Raw genomic sequence first — 22,571 nt, forward strand, 5'->3', positions numbered from 1 at the left:
CCAGCCAGTTAAACCACATGAGCAGATTTGCTATATTACCCAGAGGACATACAAAAATGGCAAGAGGGAATCGTGCACAACTAATATTAAAGCTTTAAGACTGACACAGAATCGCAGGTTTTATGCGTTTGTGTTGTTTGGGCACTCCCTAAGTCCACCCTAGTGTAGTGTGGTTATCTTGAGGAAATGATGTAGTTATGATGATGTCAAAAGAAAGGAAAAGGGCAATGCCACATCAACTTCCAGCGTTGTGTCTGCCTGATATTATTGTTAATGTGTTAAATGTTTAGCGGTAGTACAAGACTACTGGAGCTGTGGCTCTGTGGCTCAGGATTTGCTTCCTGTGGCTGGAAGGTTGCCGGTTCATATCCTGCAGCCGGCAGAGGAATCCTACTCCGTTGGGCCCCTGAGCAAGGCCCATAACCCCAACTGCTCCAGGGGCGCTGTACAATGGCTGACCCTGTGCTCTGACCCCAGGCTCTCTCTCCCTGTCTGTGTGTCTCATGGAGAGCAAGCTGGGGTATGCGAAAAGATCATTCCTAATGCAAGAAATTGGAAAGGGTTAATAAAGTGATGTTATTATTATTGTTATTAAAACTACAGGAAAATGCACTTAGTAGAAGTGTTTGGTTGCAAGTGTTCAGGTACTTTATTTCAGCCGCCAGACTGTATGCAAGTGAGGATTTTCAGTATCACTGTAACCTGAGGCTCTCGCTAAGCAGTTGGAAGCCAGAGGAGGGTGGGGTGTGAAAAATAGGAATGAGAATTAAACAGGGAGCAGCCGGCATCTCCTAAAGCCCTGTGACCTGTGAGCACTCATTTATGTCTTGTTTTTATTTGTGCACTTAAGCTTTGCCCATAAATCACTCTTCAGCAAAACCCTGACATGGGCAAATAACTGTAATTATCAATGCTCATTGCCAGGAGTGAGCCTGTGTTTATTGCAGCGTGCAGAGCTTTGTAAATACACCAACTATAATTTTGTGAAGGCAGCTTAAGTTAATTCTATACAGCTCAGTAATTAGTTGTTTATTTTTATTTCTTTAAAAACTACTGGTTTTATTTGTTGTGTTAGCCTTGCTTGATTTATTTGCCAGTTTTTAATATTAGCAGCAGACACGTTGACAGTCAATATATACAAATTTCTGGAAGTTCTGACAAGTCTGAAACTTTAGTTTTATCACTGCTGATTAGGCTGAACTATTATTATACTGAAGTACTGAGCTGTGTTGTGGGGACACAAGGAGCACTGGGCAATTCTTTATTTCAATTTAAAAAGTTTTGGATCCACTGTTTTCTAACTTCTTATAACAAGCCCTGAAATAAAGACAAACCATAGCTTAAAGTCCTAAATGTGAAAACTGGAAAGAACAGATGTATAGACGTTGCAGAAATTCTGGAGTATGCAGTATCAAGCAAATGCCTTCTCTAGGCTGTGCCTGCTGGTATCTTTCCAGAGTGGAGCTACTGGAGTGATGAATGCCAGCAGGCTGACAGAGTGTGAATCTGATACAACAAAAAAGTATTGAGTACAGTCAGTATGCCGGGAAAAGACATCATGTGCGGAGGTGCTTGTAGTATTGTACATTTATATTGTCAAATGTCTTTGTTGTCAAGTGTTTGTAAATGAAATAGGCCAGACAAAGTACTGTAGCATCAATATGCACGGAAAAGGGAAAGCATCAGAGCATCTGTTCTGTATTTACCATCCGTTTAATGTCACTGCAAAAACACTGCCTTTACTGAGGCAGAACGGTTTACTGCTTCTGTCTCACACCTCTGCTGTTTTTTCACATTGTTCCTTCCTCAAAGAAAACGAGCTGTTCCACAGAAAACAACCCAGATACTGAAGCATGCTCAGAACCTGGTACCTGCATGCTGGTTTATACCCTGGTATTTCCAAGCAGTGCAGTAGGTTTATACCTAACATTTTCACTTAATGATGAGCATGTCAATCTTACTATCACCAGTTAGGCTGATCTTTATTTTCCCTACTTTTTATGTAATTATGAAAATTCTACAGTCTTCAAGGATCAGAGCTAGTGACTTCAGACCCAGTTTTTTTAAAATACTTTCTTGCACTCCACGTTTTTGTAAATTAATGATTAAGTGCGACCAAATAAAACTGTAGGATTGTGTTCTCTCCAGGCCTTTGGGTTGGCACGATTCCATATTATACTGTAGGGAAGAGCCTGTTTCTCTGCAGTGTGAAATGGTGCTGTCACCTTTTCGATCATTACCTTTGCTTGTCATGTGTGCCGAGGGAACAGGTAGGGAAATCGACCCTGTGCGGAGTCAGAGAGAGAGGAAACTGAATTCCTAAGGCGAACATAATCCAAATCGTCTGTTTAGGGCAAGGTTGGAGATCAGGAGCAAAGGGTCAGAAATCCAGAGGGTCACAAGAACGAGAGGCTGGACTAAGTTGCGAACTGGATGCGTAGGTCTGGCTAAGAAAACCCCAATAGTGATCGAGGATAAGTGGCAGAGTGGGGGTTTAAATAGACAAGGTGAATGAAGTTAATTAGTGAATGATCGGTGGCTCGTGGGAATGTGCCGGCCTGCCTGCGTGCCAGCGTGCCAGCCAGCCTGCTTGCCTGCGTGTGGTTTGTGACATTGCTCCGTCAGCTGCACTGATCCAGGTGCACATGGGGGGATAGGCCTGGGGCCAGCTGATCAAGGTATTTTTAAACCTGATTCCAGCTTGTTTTGCAGGCTCCCCACTCACTTTGGGCCACTTTAGTCTATTGAGATACAGTAGCCACAGAGAAATTGCCCTTTCTAGTCACTAGGTCTGCAAAACGCCCATTTACCCACCCCTGGGCTCTGCTGCTGTTGTTGTATGTGATTAAAACACCAACTTAGTTAATCTCGTTCTTGGCTCCTGATTTTCATTTGCAGAGCTCTTCCATGCACAGCAAGTGCTCTTTCCTCCCCAGCGCTTCGCACGTCTGCAGTGAGGAGATAAAGAACACGTGCTGTGGTGTTCCTTGGCACTCCGTCTCTTTTTAACTGTGTCGTTTTTCATGTGTCTTTCCACATCCTTGCAAAGATGCTCTGTAAGGATGGAACAACAATTTGGATTTCTCCAGAGCCTGGAGCGTGTAACTATGGCTAACTAAATGAATGAAGACCTCTTATTGCCAGTCAGGTTCTCCAAAGGCATTTTACTGCAAAAGACATTTTAAAGGTGCTGGTTCTATTAATGTTTTCATTTCACCAATTATTTTTACCAAGTATATCCATCAGTGGATGAATAAAAGCTACTGCCTCTGGATGTGTTTCTAATTCCCTGTTTACAAATCAATCCTTGTGAACACTGAAGAGCTACAAGGTTGTTCTGATTTTACATCATGCAGTAAACCTGTTCAGTAGATATTGCCAAGCTGCTGTTTCCTGGTCTGAGGATGTTATCTTGTCTAGGCTCCATCTAAGTGGTTTCTGCTGGATGTGCTCGGTGCTTATTTAATAAAGATAGTAGTTTTACACTTTAGTTTTTACTGAAAAACCCTAGTAAAAATCCCAATCAATACACAATTCCCCAACCAACCTTTGGCTCTTGGAAAGGTCAAATCCTTTCACATACAAGAGACACATTGGTGATGCCAGTTTAGATTTAGTCTTTCCCAGGCTGGGTGTCACGGACGTCCAAAGGGACTAACCGTGGGGAGTAGGAGAGCGGAAAAAGACCCATATGCGTAGCGGCGAGACGGGAAAAAGGCCCGGACTCATTAGTGCAAAGAGTTCAGGAATGCCGTATAGAAACCTATGCCCTCAGGGAACGGACGTGGGGCGCCCTGGTGCTAAGCGGGTCTCAGGACATCCGAACGTCAATGCTGAGCGAGGACAGAGTGCAAGACCCGGAAATATATAGCCCAAGGGAAAGAGAGGGACAGGAAGGACAGCAGACCGGAAACTAGGGACAGGACAGAGAAGGAGCGCCCTCTGGCTGCAGAGGGTGTGACACTGGGTTCTGCTGAGATTTGAGACCATATCCTAGGCTCTAAGGGTGAGTGATGAGACGATTTCACCATCACTTGTGGGACCACAGTGCTTTGCCTAGGGGCTTGTGCGTCACTGATTGACCACCCCTCCCAGTTTCTCTGTGCATTAGTTTTAGGAAATGTTTAACTTGAAAACTTATAAAAGCCATTGCAGTTTCTTGTTTTTCTTAGGAACTGCATATTTGCCTTCTCTAGGCCTAGATACACTACATACAGTAGGTGCATGTTTATTTAGCAGGTGGGATAATAAAAGTACTGCTGTATTACTCTAGGAGTTTTCTCCTGATGTGAAACTGATATAAGCAGCAGGTAGAGATTAGAAGAAAAAAATCTCTGTAGCAGCGGTGCTGTGTCTGGAGTCCGATTTAGGTTTGTCTAAGGTAAATTAACAAGTGAACTAGATACAAGGATGATGTATATTTTTACAACATATTTGCTTTTCACTTGTTGGAGGCCTTCAAGAAACTTAAAGACGATTGTCATTTATTGAATTATTTTTATTACATTGTAACAGAAAGCATACAGTACATCTGTAGTATATTGTAAAGCTTTCTTTTGAAAACGGAATAAGTAACACATACTACATTGCCAAGAGCTCAAGATTTATTTTCACAGGGAACCATTAATCAAGGAGCACAACTGTGGCTCCATCAGCTATTAAACTTTCACAGAGAATTATGGAAGTCTCTCCAGGGCGCAGAGATTCTTTTCAGCTATCCCTAGACAACACTAGACCTTTTCCTTTCAATTAAAACAATTAAAGGGGTATTGCCTTGACTCTCATAACTAGACTTTTCATATGGACTAGGAATCCCCACATAGCTTGGGCAAGATATAGGAGTGTCTACAGCAGAAAGTAAAATAGTAAACATGGTTAATGAATTCTTTCTTGCCCAGTTTGTCAGAGGAGAAATGCTTGTGTAGATTGTGTATTTTCAAATAATCAGGACAGAGTGAGGCAAACAGATGTGAGAGAGCCATCGGGGATCTGTGATCATAACTTTCTGTGTTTTGAAGTATATTTTAAAACTGTACAGGTTGAGTCCAAAGCAAAGCTTACAGTCCCTGGAAAGCAGATTTTAAAGAATGACACGCAGTTTAAGAGAAGTGAAATAGGACAGGATAGAAATGGAATATGTTGAGAATGAATGGCAACGTTTTAAACGAATTATGCTTGGAGCAAAAACGAACGAATGGTATCCCAGATGGTTGAGCACATTGATTAGGAAACGTATTAGGGAAAAGAAAGAGTTTTATAAAGTGAATTAACTTTTTAAAGTTGCAAACACAGATAAAAAGGATATTACAAAGTCCTTTAGAGGAAATTAAAGTAACATTGTAGTGGAACCTAAAATAAATAATAACAGGTTCTTACTAAGACAGCACAGAACCATCAAGGGAGAAATAAATCCAGGACAATAAGGGGAAACTTCTAGACATTGCAAGAGAAATAGATAAAGTACTAAACAAGTATTTCTCTGTGGTGTTCATTAATCAAGAGGCAACAACATGCCCTAGTCAACAGAAGGGCTAAGTTCTGTATTGGATAGTATCAGCATAACGGAAGGAGAAGCATTTCAGATACTAGAAGTGCTCAAGGTTAATAAATCCCTTGTGCCGTGTCTGATGGTATCTTACCAGTTGTACTCAAGGAAACAGGAGATGTAATTAAGAAGGTTGTGGCACAACTCCAGCAGTCAGTGAAGTCAGGGGTAGTTACCCTGGACCGGAGTGAAGTCAGGGGTGGTTACCCTGGACCGGAGTGAAGTCAGGGGTAGTTACCCTGGACCGGAGTGAAGTCAGGGGTAGTAACCGTGGACCGGAGTGAAGTCAGGGGTAGTTACCCTGGACCGGAGAGAAGTCAGGGGTAGTTACCCTGGACCGGAGAGAAGTCAGGGGTAGTTACCCTGGACCGGAGTGAAGTCAGGGGTAGTTACCCTGGACCGGAGAGAAGTCAGGGGTAGTTACCCTGGACCGGAGTGAAGTCAGGGGTAGTTACCCTGGACCGGAGAGAAGTCAGGGGTAGTTACCCTGGACCGGAGAGAAGTCAGGGGTAGTTACCCTGGACCGGAGAGAAGTCAGGGGTAGTTACCCTGGACCGGAGAGAAGTCAGGGGTAGTAACCGTGGACCGGAGTGAATCAGGGGTAGTAGCCGTGGACAGGAGTGAAGTCAGGGGTAGTAACCGTGGACTGGAGAATTACCAGTGCAGTACCCAAGAAGGGTGAGAAAATTGAACCAAGTAATTATAGACCCATACATCTGACTCCTTTTACATGTCAGGATGTGGAAACAACTATTAGATCTAAACCAGAGGCTGAAGATCAAAATCTAGAAATTATATTCTAGAGAATAGTCAAAATGTTTTTAGAAGAGGTACATTACGTCTTGCTTAAACACGTTTTTTACCTTAAGTTCTCTGAAGAAGCAACAACAGTAACAGTAGGCGGCAAAAGTGCATGAAATTAGCAGTGTTGTTATATGGTGTGTTTAGACTTTCAAAACGTTTTTAATAACATTCCTCATAAAAGATTAAATCTCAAATTGCAGGTGGTAGGTTTTCATGTGTCTGGAGTAATCGCTTCTGTAATGAGGTAGTGTAATGATTGAAGAGAAGAGTTTAAGAACATAAGAAAGGTTACAAACCATTTTCCTGAGCCTCCTTTTTTCTGTGCTTTAGATAAGACATACAACCAAAGTCCTGTTGTAAATGGATTTTCATTTGCATTACTATTTTCAGTTGTGACTCTGTGCTTAGAATTTCTCTGCCATGTTATATATACATCTCCATACAGACAGTAATATACTATTTTTTAAATTAACCTACTAGAATTATGAGACATTATCAATAAGGTTAATTAAAATTCTGGCTGATTTAGTCTTTGAAAGCATTAAGTTGTAATAACCTTTAGTTCCAAATGTCAGTGTTGTGGATTAATGCATATGTGCTATAAAACCTGTTTGTTCAATAACTATAGTTTTATGGTCACATATCAGTCAAAAGCTATGTCACCCTGCAGCTCACACTTGGAAGCCCACTGGAGCTCAGCAGGTGTGAGCCTGGTCAGTACCTGGATGGGAGACTCCTGGGAAAAACTAAGGTTGCTACTGGAAGAGGTGTTAGTGGGGCCAGCAGGGGGGCGCTCACCCTGTGGTCTGTAGTCTTAGCCAGTGTTGTGATGGGGACACTATACTGTAAAAAAGCACTGTCCTTCGGATCAGATGTTAAACCAAACTCCTGACTCCCAGGGTGTTTCTCTGAAACAGTAGGGGTCAGTGATGCGCGGGCTGGCCTTTTTTTGGACCCACGCCCGCCCGCGGCTGTGAGAAACGGACCCGCGAGTATGAGTCAACCCGCACATCACTAGTAGGGGCGTTACCCCGCCGTCCTGGCCAAATTTCCCATTGATCTTTACCAGTCATGGCCTCCTAATAATCCCCATCTCTGAGCTGGCTTCATCACTCTGCTCTCCTCCCCACTGAGAGCTGGTGTGTGGGGAGTGTACTGGTGGATCATCCAGGTGGGGCTGCACACTGGTGGTGGTGGAGGGGAGTCCCCATTACCTGTAAAGCGCTTTGAGTGGAGTGTCCAGAAAAGTGCTATATAAGTCTAAGGAACTATTAATTATTGAACATTTTTCTTCCTGGGATTCATTGTATCCAATAATACACGTTTGAAGTTGAGTTATATTTACCAGAAAGGACTGAAATTTAATATCCATCTCCCAGGAGTTGGACTTGCATGTCAGAAGGTTCTGTTTTCCAGCCTGGCTCCTGCTATGCTGTTGATTCATCTATTGCTTTGCTTACGGCAGTGCGAAACAAGCAATGACCCTGCAGGTTGTGCTGAGTACATTACACTCCTGCGTCCTGTCCTGTTTTCTTGAAGACGCATCGGATAAGAGACAAATACCGTAACCAGCAAAACGTGCGTCATCTCATACCTGTCACGATCGCTACTCTCCCTCTTAAGGGCGCTCCAGCCCTTCCTCGTTTTCCCCCATTGCTTACACCTGTTCCTTTGCCCAGCCCTTCTTTAGTTCCACCTTTAAAGCCAGACGCAGGCGTTTGCCCGAGGCTTCTCATTGAATCCCGTTTCGTGAGAGCCCGGGGTCCTGCCGCGTCTGGCTCCGTTATGGTTTTAGTTTCCTGTTCCTGATCCCCCCCCCTCACTGACAGCAGGAAGCACAGTCCCCCCGCCTCTCCCTACCCCAGAAACATCCATGACTTTTATGTTTAAATGACATTAGTGCCAGAGCAGAACTGGTTCCTATTTAGCTATAGGGCATTAGACACTGAACTGAGACATGGGATAGGAAACAGAAACTTAAAAAAATATATTTATGACCTTTAAAGTCCCTGTTCAAAACCTTGGATTAAATTATGTTTTCAGAACCTGCCGTGCAGTGAGCTGCTAATCTTTTCCTGAATAGCAGGTTAAGGACCACAAATATATGAAATATATAAATGGTTTTAAAAATCATCTTGGCCATTGCCAAGCTAAGGAGTTGCTTATCTTTCTAAAATATGTTTTCATTGGTTTTCAGTAATTTTGTTACTGGTTGTGATAGCTGATCAGCGGTTAATACACCATCATCATAGAATTTCAGCACTGAATAACCACAATCCAGATCTTAACCTAACTAATAACAGGCTGTTCAGCTGTCACAAAATGGGCTGCGATAGACTCATAATCCACTTCTTTCCTTTTCTTCTACAGTTTAGCTTTGCACCCTGATAAAATTCAGGTTGCCACCGGCCAGGTTGGGAAGGACCCTTACATCTGCGTGTGGGACACGTACAGCGTGCAGACCGTGTCCATTCTCAAAGACGTCCACACCCATGGAGTGGCCTGCCTGGCTTTTGACTCAGATGGACAGGTAATCTTAATTGAATCAAGTCCAGTGACGTGGGCTGATGTGACTGCAGGGTCCTGGGCTCAGTCAGCAGTCTGAGCAGTCTGTGTGGTTTGAATGTTTCTCACATGTGTGCTCTGGTTTCCTCCCTTTTCCCAGAGACCTCTCTGGGGTTTTATGGGTGGCTGCTCACTCCGTCTTGTTACCAAACATAAGCAAAGAAACTTTTATACCTCTCTCCCCTCTTTGGCTGCACTTTGCTTACAAGCAGCAGGGTAATACAGATAGTGATGGCAGTATGAGAGTGTAAGAGACTCTACAAACTGCAGGGTGTCATCATGTTCCCCTGGCTTCCAGCTGCTCATCGATCCAGGACTGTCATTGTGCCTATTCCCAAGGGACCCTAGGAAATCAGCACTGGAAATCAGAAAATCAACATTCATAATTTGTTTCGTGCACAAGTGTTTCTTACTCTCACTTCTCTCAGCCCACCTGTCCTGTTTTCTGTCTCGCAATAATGTAGTGGACTGAGATGATTGAAACGACAATCATCAAGAAGTCCCAGCTCAAGAAGCAGAACATACTGCATGACAATAAAACATGAAGAAATGCCAGCAATATGTACAGGATGGAGACTGTTTTGCTTTCATTTACAGAGAATATTAAAGTGGGCCTTACTGAATATCATGCAGTGAAAAGGATTTAATAATAAAGTTCTGTGCATTGCCATCTTTAGACAGCTTTCTGAAATATAACAGCCAAAGCAAAAGGGTATGTCTTCCATTCTCACCTAGACACGAAATTGAGAAGCCATTTTTAATAGGCAGAGAGTGTGACAGCGGCTCGTTTTTCTTTAGCTTTGCTTGCAATGTGATGGTGCCGACAATGCCACATGGTAATTCACAGGAAATGATTTATGAATGAGTTCCATTGCTGTTGCTTGGGAGAAAGCGTCATTGTTTTTGAATACTGCTGGCAGATCCATTTGTGCCACCAGCCTTAAACGTGCCTTTGCTGCTTTCTAGGCTATTGTGTGGGTGGGGGGTGCCCAAATCAGTTGGGGAGAGCTTAGGCAGACTGAATGAGTTCTGGTGCTAACAAATACAATGTCACCTCCTAGACAGCAGCCCGTGAAGAATGTGTTTCACAGCGCACTATGTAATTGATGGGATGGTCACAGCCATCTCTCTAATGCACCTGCAGCACTGACTGCTATTACTGGAACATATTCCAGATTGTAATAGCACTGTCCTGTCAATTATGCTTTTAATGGAAAAACAGATTAGAGAATTCTGGTAAAAAAGATGGATATATATCTGTTCGATTGTAAAATTATTGTTGTTTTCTGACATATTTGAATGGAAATATATTCCTGCACCTTGGATTAAATGAGTGGATTTTCTTATGTGCTGCACCTGATAAAGTTCTCCTATAAGATTCTTCAGATGATGAAAAAACAGAATGTACTATTTTGGGTATAATGGAGCCATAATTTGAATGACTCAGAACCCTGCATTGATTGAAGTTCTAAGGAGTCAGGCTCCATCACAACAAAATATTAAGGGCCTATCCAAGCAAATTGCATCAGTGAAAAACAAACACCAGTCAAAAGGAATTTCAGCATTCCCCTAGCTCTTATTAATAAACAAGTTGCAATCCACAAGAGTGGATTTGCTAGATCAGAACAAAAAACATAGTTCTGCAGTTGTCAATAATATCTTTCTTGCACATCTATTCAGACGTGGGTCAAACTAGTTGTTTTTTAAAACTCTGATTCAGAATACCAGGTGAACTGTGGTAAGGTGGGCTTTATATTATATTGAGTCTCTTGTGTGTTTAATAAAGAAACCTTATGTATCATGCAAATTCCACTTGCAAATCCCTTTAAATGATCTACATGCAGAATATTTGTGGAAGGCATGTCAAGTGAGAGAACTGTCCAGGTAAAGTCTTCATGCTTAAAGGGGAACTGCAGTCCCAATGTCTTGGTTATTAAATCTCGTTAACAAATTCAATGATGTTCTAAAACAAATTTCAAATTCCGAATTAAGCACAAAATCTTGAATTTTGTGAAAGTACTGTAAGTCGCTATGTTGATGCAACTCAAATGTTGAAGAAGGCCAGGTCCATTCTCAAGAACCCCAATCAGGCCCAGTCACAAACTGCTTTCCCTCCTACCGTCCGGTAAACGGTACCGAAACATTCGGTCCAAGTCCAACTTCGGAGAAATGTTCCAATGCGGTCTGCATGCAGAGTTAACAAGTTTGTAGTATTTGTCGGCAAAACCTTTTCAAAATCAAGAGCAGTGTTTCTGTTGAATTATAGAGCTGTATTCACAAGCCTGCTTGTTTACAGTGTAATAGGGCCACGTCACTGGAAGGTTTGTTGCCTCGTTCTGAAATGCAGAATATGGCACTGCGCATACCTGGAAATTGTGTGTGTTTTGTAATGTTAATTGGATGTTTTACAGGTTACTGTGAACATTTTACTGTTATTGCAGTTTGAAACTTAAATCTACAACTTGTATCTCAGTGGCTGAACTGCCCCACATCCTCACGTACCAGCATGGATTTAAATACAGCGAATTACAGTGAAGCTATACTGTATGCTCAGACTGAAATCCTTCTTTCTGACATGTTTAAAAAGATTGGGGAAAGCTCTAGCGAAGAGTTAAAAGCTTATAAAGCAATCTTTTCTTTCAATATTAAAAACTAGGTGTTCACTGACTCTAAACGGGATTTAACCACTGAACGTTTATATTGAAAGGTTTTATTTAAATCACGATTAAAATCTGACAACTGAAAGACCACTTGTTTAAGCTATCTTTGTTTTGGAAATGGTGTTCATAATGTAGAGTTCTTTTGTCATGATTAATGATTAGTATTATTGCTTTATAAGCTAGTAAGACTCCTATCGAATATATTCAATTTGTTTTTGGGATTATTACAGGCTTCATTATGAACCTCATTAGAAGCATTAGATAATTGTTCTTAAAAAATGAAGGACATTTGTGTTAAAGAAATTTATTAAAGATTCTGGAAGAGGTTAAAAAGGATTTGAAAGTCAGCATTCTACAGCGCTGTTCGAATTGTCTAATGTTTATTGCAATGTAGCAGTTATCCAATGTGCAGTAAACACTAAACAAAAAAAGCCACATTGTTTCACTTAATTCTTTAGAAAAAAAGTATACACATTGACTCACTTAATGGTAATTGTATTCAGAGTAATAGCATCTTTTATGTCTTTTAGTTTTTACTGAAAGCTCAATTAGAATATTGGCCTTGCGTGAGCAATCTGATGCCTTTTACTGCCTCCCTTTCTGCAGTGGTTTGTGTCCTTTAACAGTGTCAAGTTGAGGGACTCATTATTTAACAGCTGCAAAATATATTGTATATTTTTTCTTTCCTCTTTTCCTCGTTTCTGAAGCGTTTAGCCTCGGTGGGGCTGGATGCCAAAAACACAGTCTGCGTCTGGGACTGGAAGAAAGGGAAAGTGCTGGCCACAGCGACCGGACACTCCGACAGGGTAGGAACGGGACGTCGTGTGCCCCTACAATTTGTGCACGAGCATAAGCAGGGCCGACTGAATGTGTTGAAAATGGAAAGTGGTGTTCTGGGCCTTTGGCCGTGTTACACCCCTGGAATCTTGCAGCTGGAGCAGCACTGAAATAGCTTGCTGATTCCACATAGATAACTCGCATTTATTATGCAGGGGACAAGTCACTGTTCCAAGAGTTGCTGTACAATTTCACAATTTTAGAGTTGCTCTGCCAGACAATTGTGTGGAGGAATGGATACCTCCACAAATTTTTCGGGGCGGAGCGGTGGCTCTGTGGCTAAGGATCTGCACCTGTGACCAGAAGGTTGCCGGTTCAAATCCCGCGGCCGGCAGAGGAATCCTACTCCGTTGGGCCCCTGAGCAAGGCCCTTAACCCCAACTGCTCCAGGGGTGCTGTACAATGGCAGACCCTGCGCTCTGACCCCAAGCTTCTCTCCCTGTCTCTGTGTCTGTGTCTCCCTGGAGAAAAGCTGGGGTATGCGAAAAGACACATTCCTAATGCAAGAAATTGTATAGGGCTAATAAAGAAACATTATTATTAACATTAACATTATAGCTCAAGCTCAAGCTTCTGCCATAAAATTGTCATCATATCAGGAGGTATTTCTGTTCTAAATGAAATCCCTTGTATTTAAAGCTTTATGCGTATGTGTGCCCTATAGTGGACTGACTCTGTGTCCCCAGTGTAGGATTAGTAGCAGTAGCATTAACTGCAGTAGTGGAATGGCATATATGCAGAGTTTTTGATCACAAAGCCCTTTCTTTCACCACTGAAGTGAAGCCTACCACCTAAGTGACACACAGCTGCTATTCTGCACCCTCAGTGAATGCCTTCACTCAGTGCGTTAGGGGGGAACTTCCAAGGGAGCAGATAATGAATTCCCAAGGTGGAATTCAGCCAGGATGCCATTGTTAACCATTCTAATCTTGCCAGCAGTGCCATGGAATCTTTAAAGGCCAAGTTGTCAGGACCATGGTTTGACTTCTCATCCCTAGGATGGCACCGAAAGCATGTGTCCCCTGTCACCATACTTGGGCTTTGATGTGAAAATTCAGGTTCAGAAAGAAGAGTACCAACTACTAGTCAACCAACACGTTATAGAAGCATCTCACTTCTCCCTTGTCTCCTATCCCAGTACTGACTATGCCAAAGCTTGCTTAGCATCTGAGGTCTGATGGTATCATGCTAGAAGCTGGTAAAGCTCCTTAATGTAGTCCAGTTGTGCATCCTATACTTCTGAGTTTACAACAACTGAGTGACTCTTGCCAGGAATAAGTTACATTCTGCTAAGGGATGAACAGAAAACCTAACTCAATTTGTCAATAGTAGCAGAAAACAAAAGTGATGCTCAAGTGTCTAACAAAATCCCATGAAGTCAGTGTCGGTAAATTCTGTCAAGTCAAATGTGAAAACCGTAAAAGACTTGCCTTTTCATTCCCACGGATCCTCTTTCAGTGCAGAAGCAGCACATAGGGTCATTAATTTGCACAGCACAGCTGAGTACAGCTTCGTGCATTTCACTGATGTACCCCTTGGAGCCAAGGACCTCCAGTCAAATCAGAATGCACAAGAACATCAACAACGGAGGAGAGGCAAAGGAGTGGTTCTGCCTCGATGTGTGCACATGCGTGGGCGCCTTCATTGAGCGCTCATTGGCTCATCTTGGGATCTGTCTCCCTCGTAAACTGGGCCGATGATGGCTTAGGGGTTTCCTGCATCTGGCTGGCTTCCCCGTGACCAGTTGCTATGACTTGAAGCCTGGCCACTGCTCAGTCTCTGGGACTTGCAGGAAGGCTTAGAGGGTCAGTGATTAAATAACAGGGGTTCAGGGCTGGACATCTACTTTTGAGTTTTTTTTAATTACATTTGTTGAAATGCCTGCGGTGACTCTTAATTGCTTGGCGCTGTTACAGATCTTTGATATTGCCTGGGATCCGTATCAACAGAACAGGCTTGTGAGCTGCGGGGTGAAGCACATCAAGGTGAGACTGTTCTTTAACATACAAAAAACAAACAAACTGCAGTTTCTTAAGCCATGGGAGTGGAGTAGACAGCACAATTTGCAGTGTGTGCCTATTACATTATTATGTCCTCTGAGCTTGAATTACTCTGGCTTTCCTACTGTAATACCTGAACATGTTGGATAAACATCTACTGTAAAGCTGCTTCTTAAATCAGAATGAAATAACATCCGTATTGAGCAATACACTTGCTAAAGTGACTGAACAAAGGCAAATTACAGTGCAGTGCTCTTTTTTTGATTGATTCCAACATTTGTTTATAAGAATCATTTATTTATTGTTCATTCAAGTGGATTTATTCATTTGAAATCCATGTAAAATGTCGATTCAATTTTATGTCAGTTCCCGATACTGAGCTTTCCCACACTGGGGAGCATAAATGAAAAATATGCAGCTGGACACCGTATCCACAGTACACACCTGAAATACAGTGGTCTGTTTTTCGATCATCATTGGGGATCGCGTTGAAACAAAGGGAAGCCCAACATTTTTTGTTTGATGGAAACGCAAAATCAGTTCAGCTGAATTGTTTGTTAAAATATTTCAAGTCATGTCTTTAAAAGAGAGTAATGCTAGGATGAATAAAAACACAGTGGGTGGAAGGATTAATTTTAGCGCTTGCATACACACCTTTAAAACATTTCTGAGAAGGGAAGGTACGGAGATAATCATTAATTCAATGCTAAGACAAAAGTGTCCTCCTGTAGTTAAATAAACTGGTCACTCCATTCTAAGTGCCAGTAATATCCAGTGCTTTATAGCTTTATTGCCAAGCTAAGATGTTTGTCTGAATTGAAAGGTGGTGGGTTTGCTGTTGAAAGGACAGCTGTTCAAAGTTTCTACCCACTCAGCGCTATGCACTGCAAAGCACTTCAGTTAATGAATAAAATCCACACTGAATGGATTCAGTGGTCATCCATCATGTAAGTGTTCCTGCCCCACTTTCCAGACCTGTTTACTTCTCTAAGAAGAAGAGTATCATGACTGAAGACATGTATGATCGGCATACCCCCCTTGTTTCCTTTACAGAAGTCCACTTGAGTTTGTCACATGTAGACATGCAGACATGATGTAGACCTTGTTTTAGAAATACTTAATCCGATGTAGATATTGTGACTGATTAATTTATATATAAGGTCAGTTTAACAGAAAGGCATTGTACTTCTTTACAATCATGCTGTACACAGATGTATGCACAGTAGGATGTATCTTGGTCTGTTGGTAGGAAAAGAGATGGAAAGTTTCTTTCTGGAAGGACAATATCCACTTTGCTTTTCATGTAGTATCACCTATTTATGTTGTTCACCCACCATTCCAAGCCAGGGTGAACAGTGCTTTGCATCTTCTGGTACCAAAGCCGCCAGCACTGCAATGGAACAGCAGAACATCTCACACCAACGAGGTTGCAGAGCGATGTTTGGAAAACTGAATGCAATGAGCCAAATTGCTTTAGATGCTTATTTCAGAGGTCCAGTTGGAAGATGTCAAATTCAATTCATTCAAAAACAAGCAAGTTGCTCTGTCATTTGCCCCTGGGAAAGCTGTCTTTTACTGTCCAGAGCACACTGGGACCTCCTACATTGCTCTGCTTGCACTGCAGATTCCAGCTTCCTGTAATTGATTATTATCACTTCATTTAATTGTCAGATAGATTAGCCGACGTACGCACAAACAGTGACATGGTAAAATCAATGAGCTCCAAACTGCAGATAAGCGAGACAAAAAATACACAGATGCACATTTGTTTCTTTTTATCTTTTTATGTTTTGCCCACTATCTCGCTCTTCCTCGGCAACACCTCCCACATAAATTCCCAAGGGATTTACAGGGAGATCTGAGAGATCCCCAAACGCCCATCCCATCTGTGAAGCGAACCACAATAAATTAGCTTTGGTAAGCCACGTTTCAAAAACAGAGGGAGAAAAGCTTCTCCTTAAAAATCCAATTTTTTGTTTTTAAGTAGTATAAATAATACACTCCTATTTACAGTGTATGCATTCACATAATGTATTGTACAGATCATTAATTTGAAGTGAACAAGGCAGAAAATTAACAACAGTGAAATATATATTCCCTTTTTTCCCCCCCAGTTTTGGGCCTTGTGTGGAAATGCGTTAACACCAAAAAGGGGAATATTCGGCAAAACTGGGGACCTGCAGACCATCCTCTGCTTGGCCAGTGCGAAAGATGACGTTACGTATTCCGGGGCGCTGAATGGGGACATCTACGTGTGGAAGGGGCTCAACCTGGCGCGCACGGTACAGGGAGCACACGGGGTGAGTGAAACAGCACCCCCTCTTTCATCCTCTTTTCATTCAGCCAGCAGTCCTGTCGAACTGCAGCTCGCCACTGGCAGCCCACTGGAGCTCAGTAGGTGTGAGCCTGGTCGGTACCTGGATGGGAGACCTCCTGGGAAAAACCAAGGCTGCTGCTGGAAGAGGTGTTAGTGGGGCCAGTAGGAGGCGCACACCCCACAGACTGTGTGGGTCCTAACACGCCAGTGTAGTGACAGGGACACTCTACTGTAAAATGTCATTGTCCGTTGGACGACACATTCAACCGAGTAAAAATCCCAGAGCGTTTCTCGAAAAGAGTAGGGGTGTTACCCTGGCATCCTGCCCAAATTTCCACCTGTCCTTTACCAATCACTGCCTCCTTATAATCCCCATCTCTGAACTGGTTTCATCACTCTGTTCTCCTCCCCACTGAGAGCTGGAGTGTGTGGGGTGTGGACTGTTGCATCACCCAGGTGGGGCTGCACACTGGTGGTGGTGGAGGGGATCCCCATTACCTGGAAAGCATTTTGAGTGGAGTGTCCAGAAAAGCGCTATAGAAGTGTTCGAAATTATTAATTATTATCCTTGATGCACTGGTTTATGAAATGTTTATTGCAGGAAGTCCATTTAGAGCAGGTTCGCTGCAGGCAACAAGCTGCGCGAGCTGGCCATTGGCTCTTGTCTGACAGCACGTGCATGCAGAATTCTTTGTCTTTCAACAGTCAAAGTCCTTTACTTCCTCGGTAAAGAGAAGCGTTTTGTCCTTGATTCTTCACACAAATGCGTAGGATGGTGCAGTGCTTCCTCTCTCAAATGTAGACCCTGGAGACAGAAACGGTCAGCTCTCAGACAGTCTGCGGGAGACTGAGTCACAGAACTAATTTGGTTTCCAAGCGAGGAGTAAACTGACAGTAATGAGATGCATTGCAAGTTATGGGCACTGTCATAAGGAAACTGTATGAAATAGCTTTGGCTTGAGTGATTCTTATCAGCTGCTGTAATGGCAGCAAGCCATACAGTATCTACACATGTTCTTGTGCTTTCGTGATCCAATGACAGAAATTGGGAAAAAGAAGTAAAAATAAATCCTATGATTATGTGGCTTCTGTGGTCCTGAAACTAGAAACAAAATAGGAAAGCCTTGCTGGGCTCAGAACGTGATCTTAGAAAACTTCATTTAATTGTTTGATGTTTCTGGTGATCTGACACACCCACATTGATGCCTTAGTTACAGTGAAAATAAAAGCTTTCTGAACAACTTAATTGATTTGTAATTAATAATCTTTTACAGTAAAATGAACGTTTAATCTCACTGGTTCAAAATTAATATAGAAATAATATAAAAGCTTAACATAAGAATCTGATTTCTGAAAATGTATACACAGAATTGCAGATCACAGTTGGATCAGTGATGGTTTTCTGAGCAGTGAGCCTTCCGGGCTCTTCAGTTGACTTGAACTCTGTCCGTTCTCACACAAATACAGTTGATCTTTTTCATTTCAATCACTTTTGTCACATGCTTTGAAGTCAGTGTTACTGCAGCTCTAGAGTGCAGCAGCAGTAAAGTAATATATATTTCTGTTTTAGGATATTGCTTCATCCAACAAGCCAGAAGGTTAATAAGGAATAGATGGCCCTTGAGTAAATAATTTAGTAGACAACAAACCAGTAGTAGAACTGGTGCTTTAAACCAGTGGGTTAGAGAGGTCCTTATAATCTAGCCCGTCAAATGATAATAATATGGGTGAGAATTGTGTGAATGCAGGATCACAGTATTTCTCCAGTCCAGTGAGTGTGCAAATCCAGTATGATATGGAGTGACAGTCTGAGCTTTAAGAACAGGTGTTTAAATATGTACTTTATGAGTTTTGGGCAGTCTGGTGTCTAGGTGGGCTTGTGCACGCTGAAAGCACCTCCTGTTCTTGACTTTTGCTTGATGAACGTGTTGGAACTCAGGATCCTTCCCATGTGCCCATGTCCTTGCAGGCCGGGATCTTCAGCATGTACGCCTGTGAAGAAGGCTTCGCCACGGGTGGCCGGGACGGGTGCATCCGGCTCTGGGACATCGACTTCAAGCCCATCACCAAAATCGACCTCAGAGAGGCTGAGCAGGGATACAAAGGTAGGTAGAACAGGGGGGCGTGTCTGTGGTTTCTACAGCAGCTGTTGTTCCAGTGTCACCTTCAGCCTAAGGGTCTAAGGCAGGGGTTCCCAGCCCTGTTCCTGGACACCCACACAGCTGCTGGTTTTTATTCCAGCCAAGCTCTCAGTTACACAACAGAAGTATCAATTGACTTAGTAATAGAAGCGACAGGAACTGTTTGTTTTCAGCTTTTAAATGTATTTGCTGTTACCTTTTAACAATTGCATCTTGTAAGTAAAACAAAAGCCCAATTGCAAATATTCCAGTCAGGCCACCCGTTAGTTCAGTTAAGGCTTTGATTAGATATTTAAGCTGGGCTGGAATGAAAACCAAGGGGTGTGGTCCTCTAGGACCGGGATTAGGAGACCCTGGTTTAAGGGTCACCCAGCAGCCATATCACCCTGCAGCTCACAACTAACAACCCCCTGAAGTGAGTGTGATCAGTACCTGGATGGGAGACCTCCTGGGAAAAATTAAGGTTGCTGTTGAAATAGGTGTTAGTGGGACAAGTAGGGGCCTGCAGTCTGCAGTCAATTTCCCATTGGCCTTTACCAGTTATGGCCTCCTAATAACCCTCATCTGTGAACTGGCTTCATCACTCTGCTCTCTTCCCCACTGAGAGCTGGTGTGTGGGGAGTGTACTGGTGCACTATGGCTGCCGTCACATCATCCAAGTGGGGCTGCACACTGGTGGTGGAGTGGAGTGTCCAGAAAAGCGCTATATAATTGTAAGCAATAATTATAATGGTAAGGCTTGTGGGAATACGGAACAAACTACCTAGCCCTGTTGAAGCTGATACGCTGTTTTCTTTTATGAAATAGCAGGACGAGACTCTCCAGTTAACTACTAGCAACCCAATGGGCTTGATGGGCTGAATGGACACCTCATGTTTGTTATATACTGTACCCTGGATTGTTGTGATTTAATAATGTGTTAACATGTGAGAATATGTAGCATCGAGGGGCGAAACAGTTAATTCACAATAGCAAATGGAGTAAATTCTTAAATGAAGATGAAACTTTAAACCTCATTCTTAAAATGAGTGCCCTGAAAGATTTATGAAGCACTTTACTTCTTCAGTGTTGCATGAATTTAGCAGGGGGTTAAATGTTTTATTAATATGCTGCTCCAAGTCCAAACATTAAATCAGATCCCAAGAAACAGAAGTTTTTTAATTTCATGGAGAGTGATCCTATGCTGATCCCCATTGCCGTGTTCACAGTGGCATGGGCTGGGGGCAAGATTAAAAGAACTTGAAGATCTATTCATACATATCCACTCCTAAAAGGTGACTTTTTGTTCACGTAATTGATATTAGATTGGAAAGATAAATAATTTATGTGCAAAGGCCATATGCATCTGCTTTTCCACGCACAAGGGGTTTTTCTGCAGGTGGCTCAGTTGGATTTTGATGTGTAATTAACTTACAAAGCAATTTGGCTTCTGTGCTTCAAGAGAAAAAATCATCCTCATTAAGCCTGCATCAGACTGGCGTCCTGAGCTGTCATTAGCTGACATCCGTGGAATGTTAAGGAAGACTGGGCACAGGGATGAAGCATTTTACTTTAACAAACTCCAGAAAGACACAGGGTAGGAATATCAGATGGGTTCAGGGGTCATTAACAATGAATGTATCTTCTGCTCACTTTTGTTTTGTTTAAGATAGATGTAAATGTGGGTTTATATGACTGAATCAGCTATTAGAGTTATGAGCTTCAGAAGAATTCCAAGCATCAATGCACGTCTTTAGATACAGGAGGAATGTGACAGATCGCGTAAGGGTGGAATTTTCTTTTTGGCTACCTTATTTCAATCACAAAGTGAAAATAAATATTTTATATGGTATATATTCATGATATAAAAGCAATGAAAAAGCTGAAGATGCTGACTGGATGCATAACTGCTTACAGTGACAACAGTACAAAGGTATCCAGTCTTTAATGGTCAGCTAGGTAGAAAAGATAAATGGAAACTCCGACCTATCCCACATTTTGGGATTCTTCACGCTTGTTTACTTTTTCAGATTTTTTCACATTTCACATCAAGTACTGAAAAGGCAGTGCTGGGAGAATTCTCAGAGTCTTCAAAGCCCGCACCCGTCTTAAATATTTATGGTTGACCTTTCTGTGAAAGCAGATCTACGGATATTCACCAGTCTGTCTTCACAAATTCTTAATAGGGTTGTTTTCCAGGTTAAAAATGAAATGAAATCCAATACACAAATTCTATTTAAACATTACTTGCCAAAGGGGAAAACTAACTAATTGCCAAGTGATGTAGAAGTTTTCTTTTATTGTTCTGTTAGAAGGAGCTGCATTTCTGTTAGATGGCTATAAATGTGTGCTTTACCACAAGGTGCTGAAGCAGCTACTCCAGCAGTAAGACTTCTGCGTGTTTGTTGACAGTGAGAAAATTGGAAGGAAGGCACTTTTTTGTTCCTGTTTTCTTTTGTCAGATCTTTGCATCTCTTAGAAAATTCTACAAACGTTGGGGATTTATGCAAATTTTTCCATTTCACGCAGGTGTTTATTTAAACAGCCTGAGCATGAAGATTCCAATCTATGCAGTGCACTCTGAATTACTGACAGAGTGCTGCAGCTAAGTGTGTTATTAAACATCATTATGTCTAGGGATGTATGATAAAACATGAGCAAAAATATGATTTAAAATAGTTATACAAGTAAATGCTTACTACTTCTTCTAAGTCTGTGCAATTCTGCAAATCATTTATAGTTCAATTGGATAAATCTGATGTAATCAACGTTTGGACAAAGATCTGTTCTTTTTGTTACTCGGCAACGTGTTCCTCTCCTGCAGCACCTGTGCCTGCACACAGAGCTTTTGGAGCCTGACTCAGGTCCTGTCTTTGTGTCCGTCTGCGTCAGGATTGTCCATACGGAGTGTGTGCTGGAAGGCAGACCGCATCCTGGCAGGGACACAGGACAGTGAGATTTTCGAGGTGATGGTGCGGGACCGGGACAAGCCACTGTTGATAATGCAGGGTCACTGTGAGGGAGAGCTCTGGGCCCTGGATGTCCATCCCAAGAAGCCTCTGGCGGTGACAGGCAGCGATGACCGATCAGTGAGGTCAGTGTTCCCCCATTCTATACCTAATGCTGTCTCACTCACATGTGTCACTGTCCTGTCAGTGTGCTGTGACACTTCACTAATTGCCCTACTCTCAAATACTCCAGTATTAAGAAGCTTTTCTTAATTTGAAGGCTAAAATCAGAGAAGTAAAAGGGTGATGTTTGTTTGATTAACTGTTAATAGTTTTATTTCCTGATTGGACATGTTAAAGAATTAGGTACAAAAGTGGATGATTAAGGCTTAATGCTTTCAGCTTGAGCCAGACTTTTGCCACTCTCAATAACTGCCTGACTGAACATTTTCTGGACACTTTAAAGCTACATTTGGGTCATTCAAACCTCAGAGAGGGCTTGAGCCAGGTGCACAGGGGTTCTGGCTGAGTTGGTGCTGTTCTTTTTTATTGCTTTTGTATGCATGTAATGGGCAGCGGTCAGATGATTTTTATATGTAAAGTGCATCATGATGTGTCTAAATGAAATTAAAATTTCTGGTTAAATAAGAGCAAATGGAAGAACAGTTTCCCTCCAGGCAGAGAACTCCAAGAAATCAAGTCAAAGTCCATTTTCTCTCATCTCATTTAATAACGGAAATATACTGACTAATTCAGTAACCTTCTAAAATACAAA

General features: G+C 42.3%; 1 protein-coding gene across 6 annotated transcripts in view; it reads left to right on the forward strand.

Annotated features, from left to right (window-relative positions):
* Window positions 1-22,571, forward strand: part of eml6 (EMAP like 6) — a 113,468-nt gene that overhangs the window by 31,185 nt on the left and 59,712 nt on the right. For 5 of the 6 annotated variants that reach the window (XM_088609996.1, XM_088609999.1, XM_088609998.1 and 2 more), the window contains 6 exons: window positions 8,720-8,879; window positions 12,282-12,380; window positions 14,328-14,396; window positions 16,526-16,711; window positions 18,698-18,833; window positions 21,741-21,942. In XM_088609996.1, the coding sequence (XP_088466122.1) occupies window positions 8,720-8,879; window positions 12,282-12,380; window positions 14,328-14,396; window positions 16,526-16,711; window positions 18,698-18,833; window positions 21,741-21,942 (852 nt within the window). The remainder of the gene's footprint in view (window positions 1-8,719; window positions 8,880-12,281; window positions 12,381-14,327; window positions 14,397-16,525; window positions 16,712-18,697; window positions 18,834-21,740; window positions 21,943-22,571) is intronic. The other variant, XM_088610000.1, reaches the window with a different exon arrangement.

Source organism: Lepisosteus platostomus, chromosome 17, assembly GCF_059453375.1.
Source record: "Lepisosteus platostomus isolate fLepPlt1 chromosome 17, fLepPlt1.hap1, whole genome shotgun sequence".
NCBI classification, from domain to species: Eukaryota; Metazoa; Chordata; class Actinopteri; order Semionotiformes; family Lepisosteidae; genus Lepisosteus; species Lepisosteus platostomus.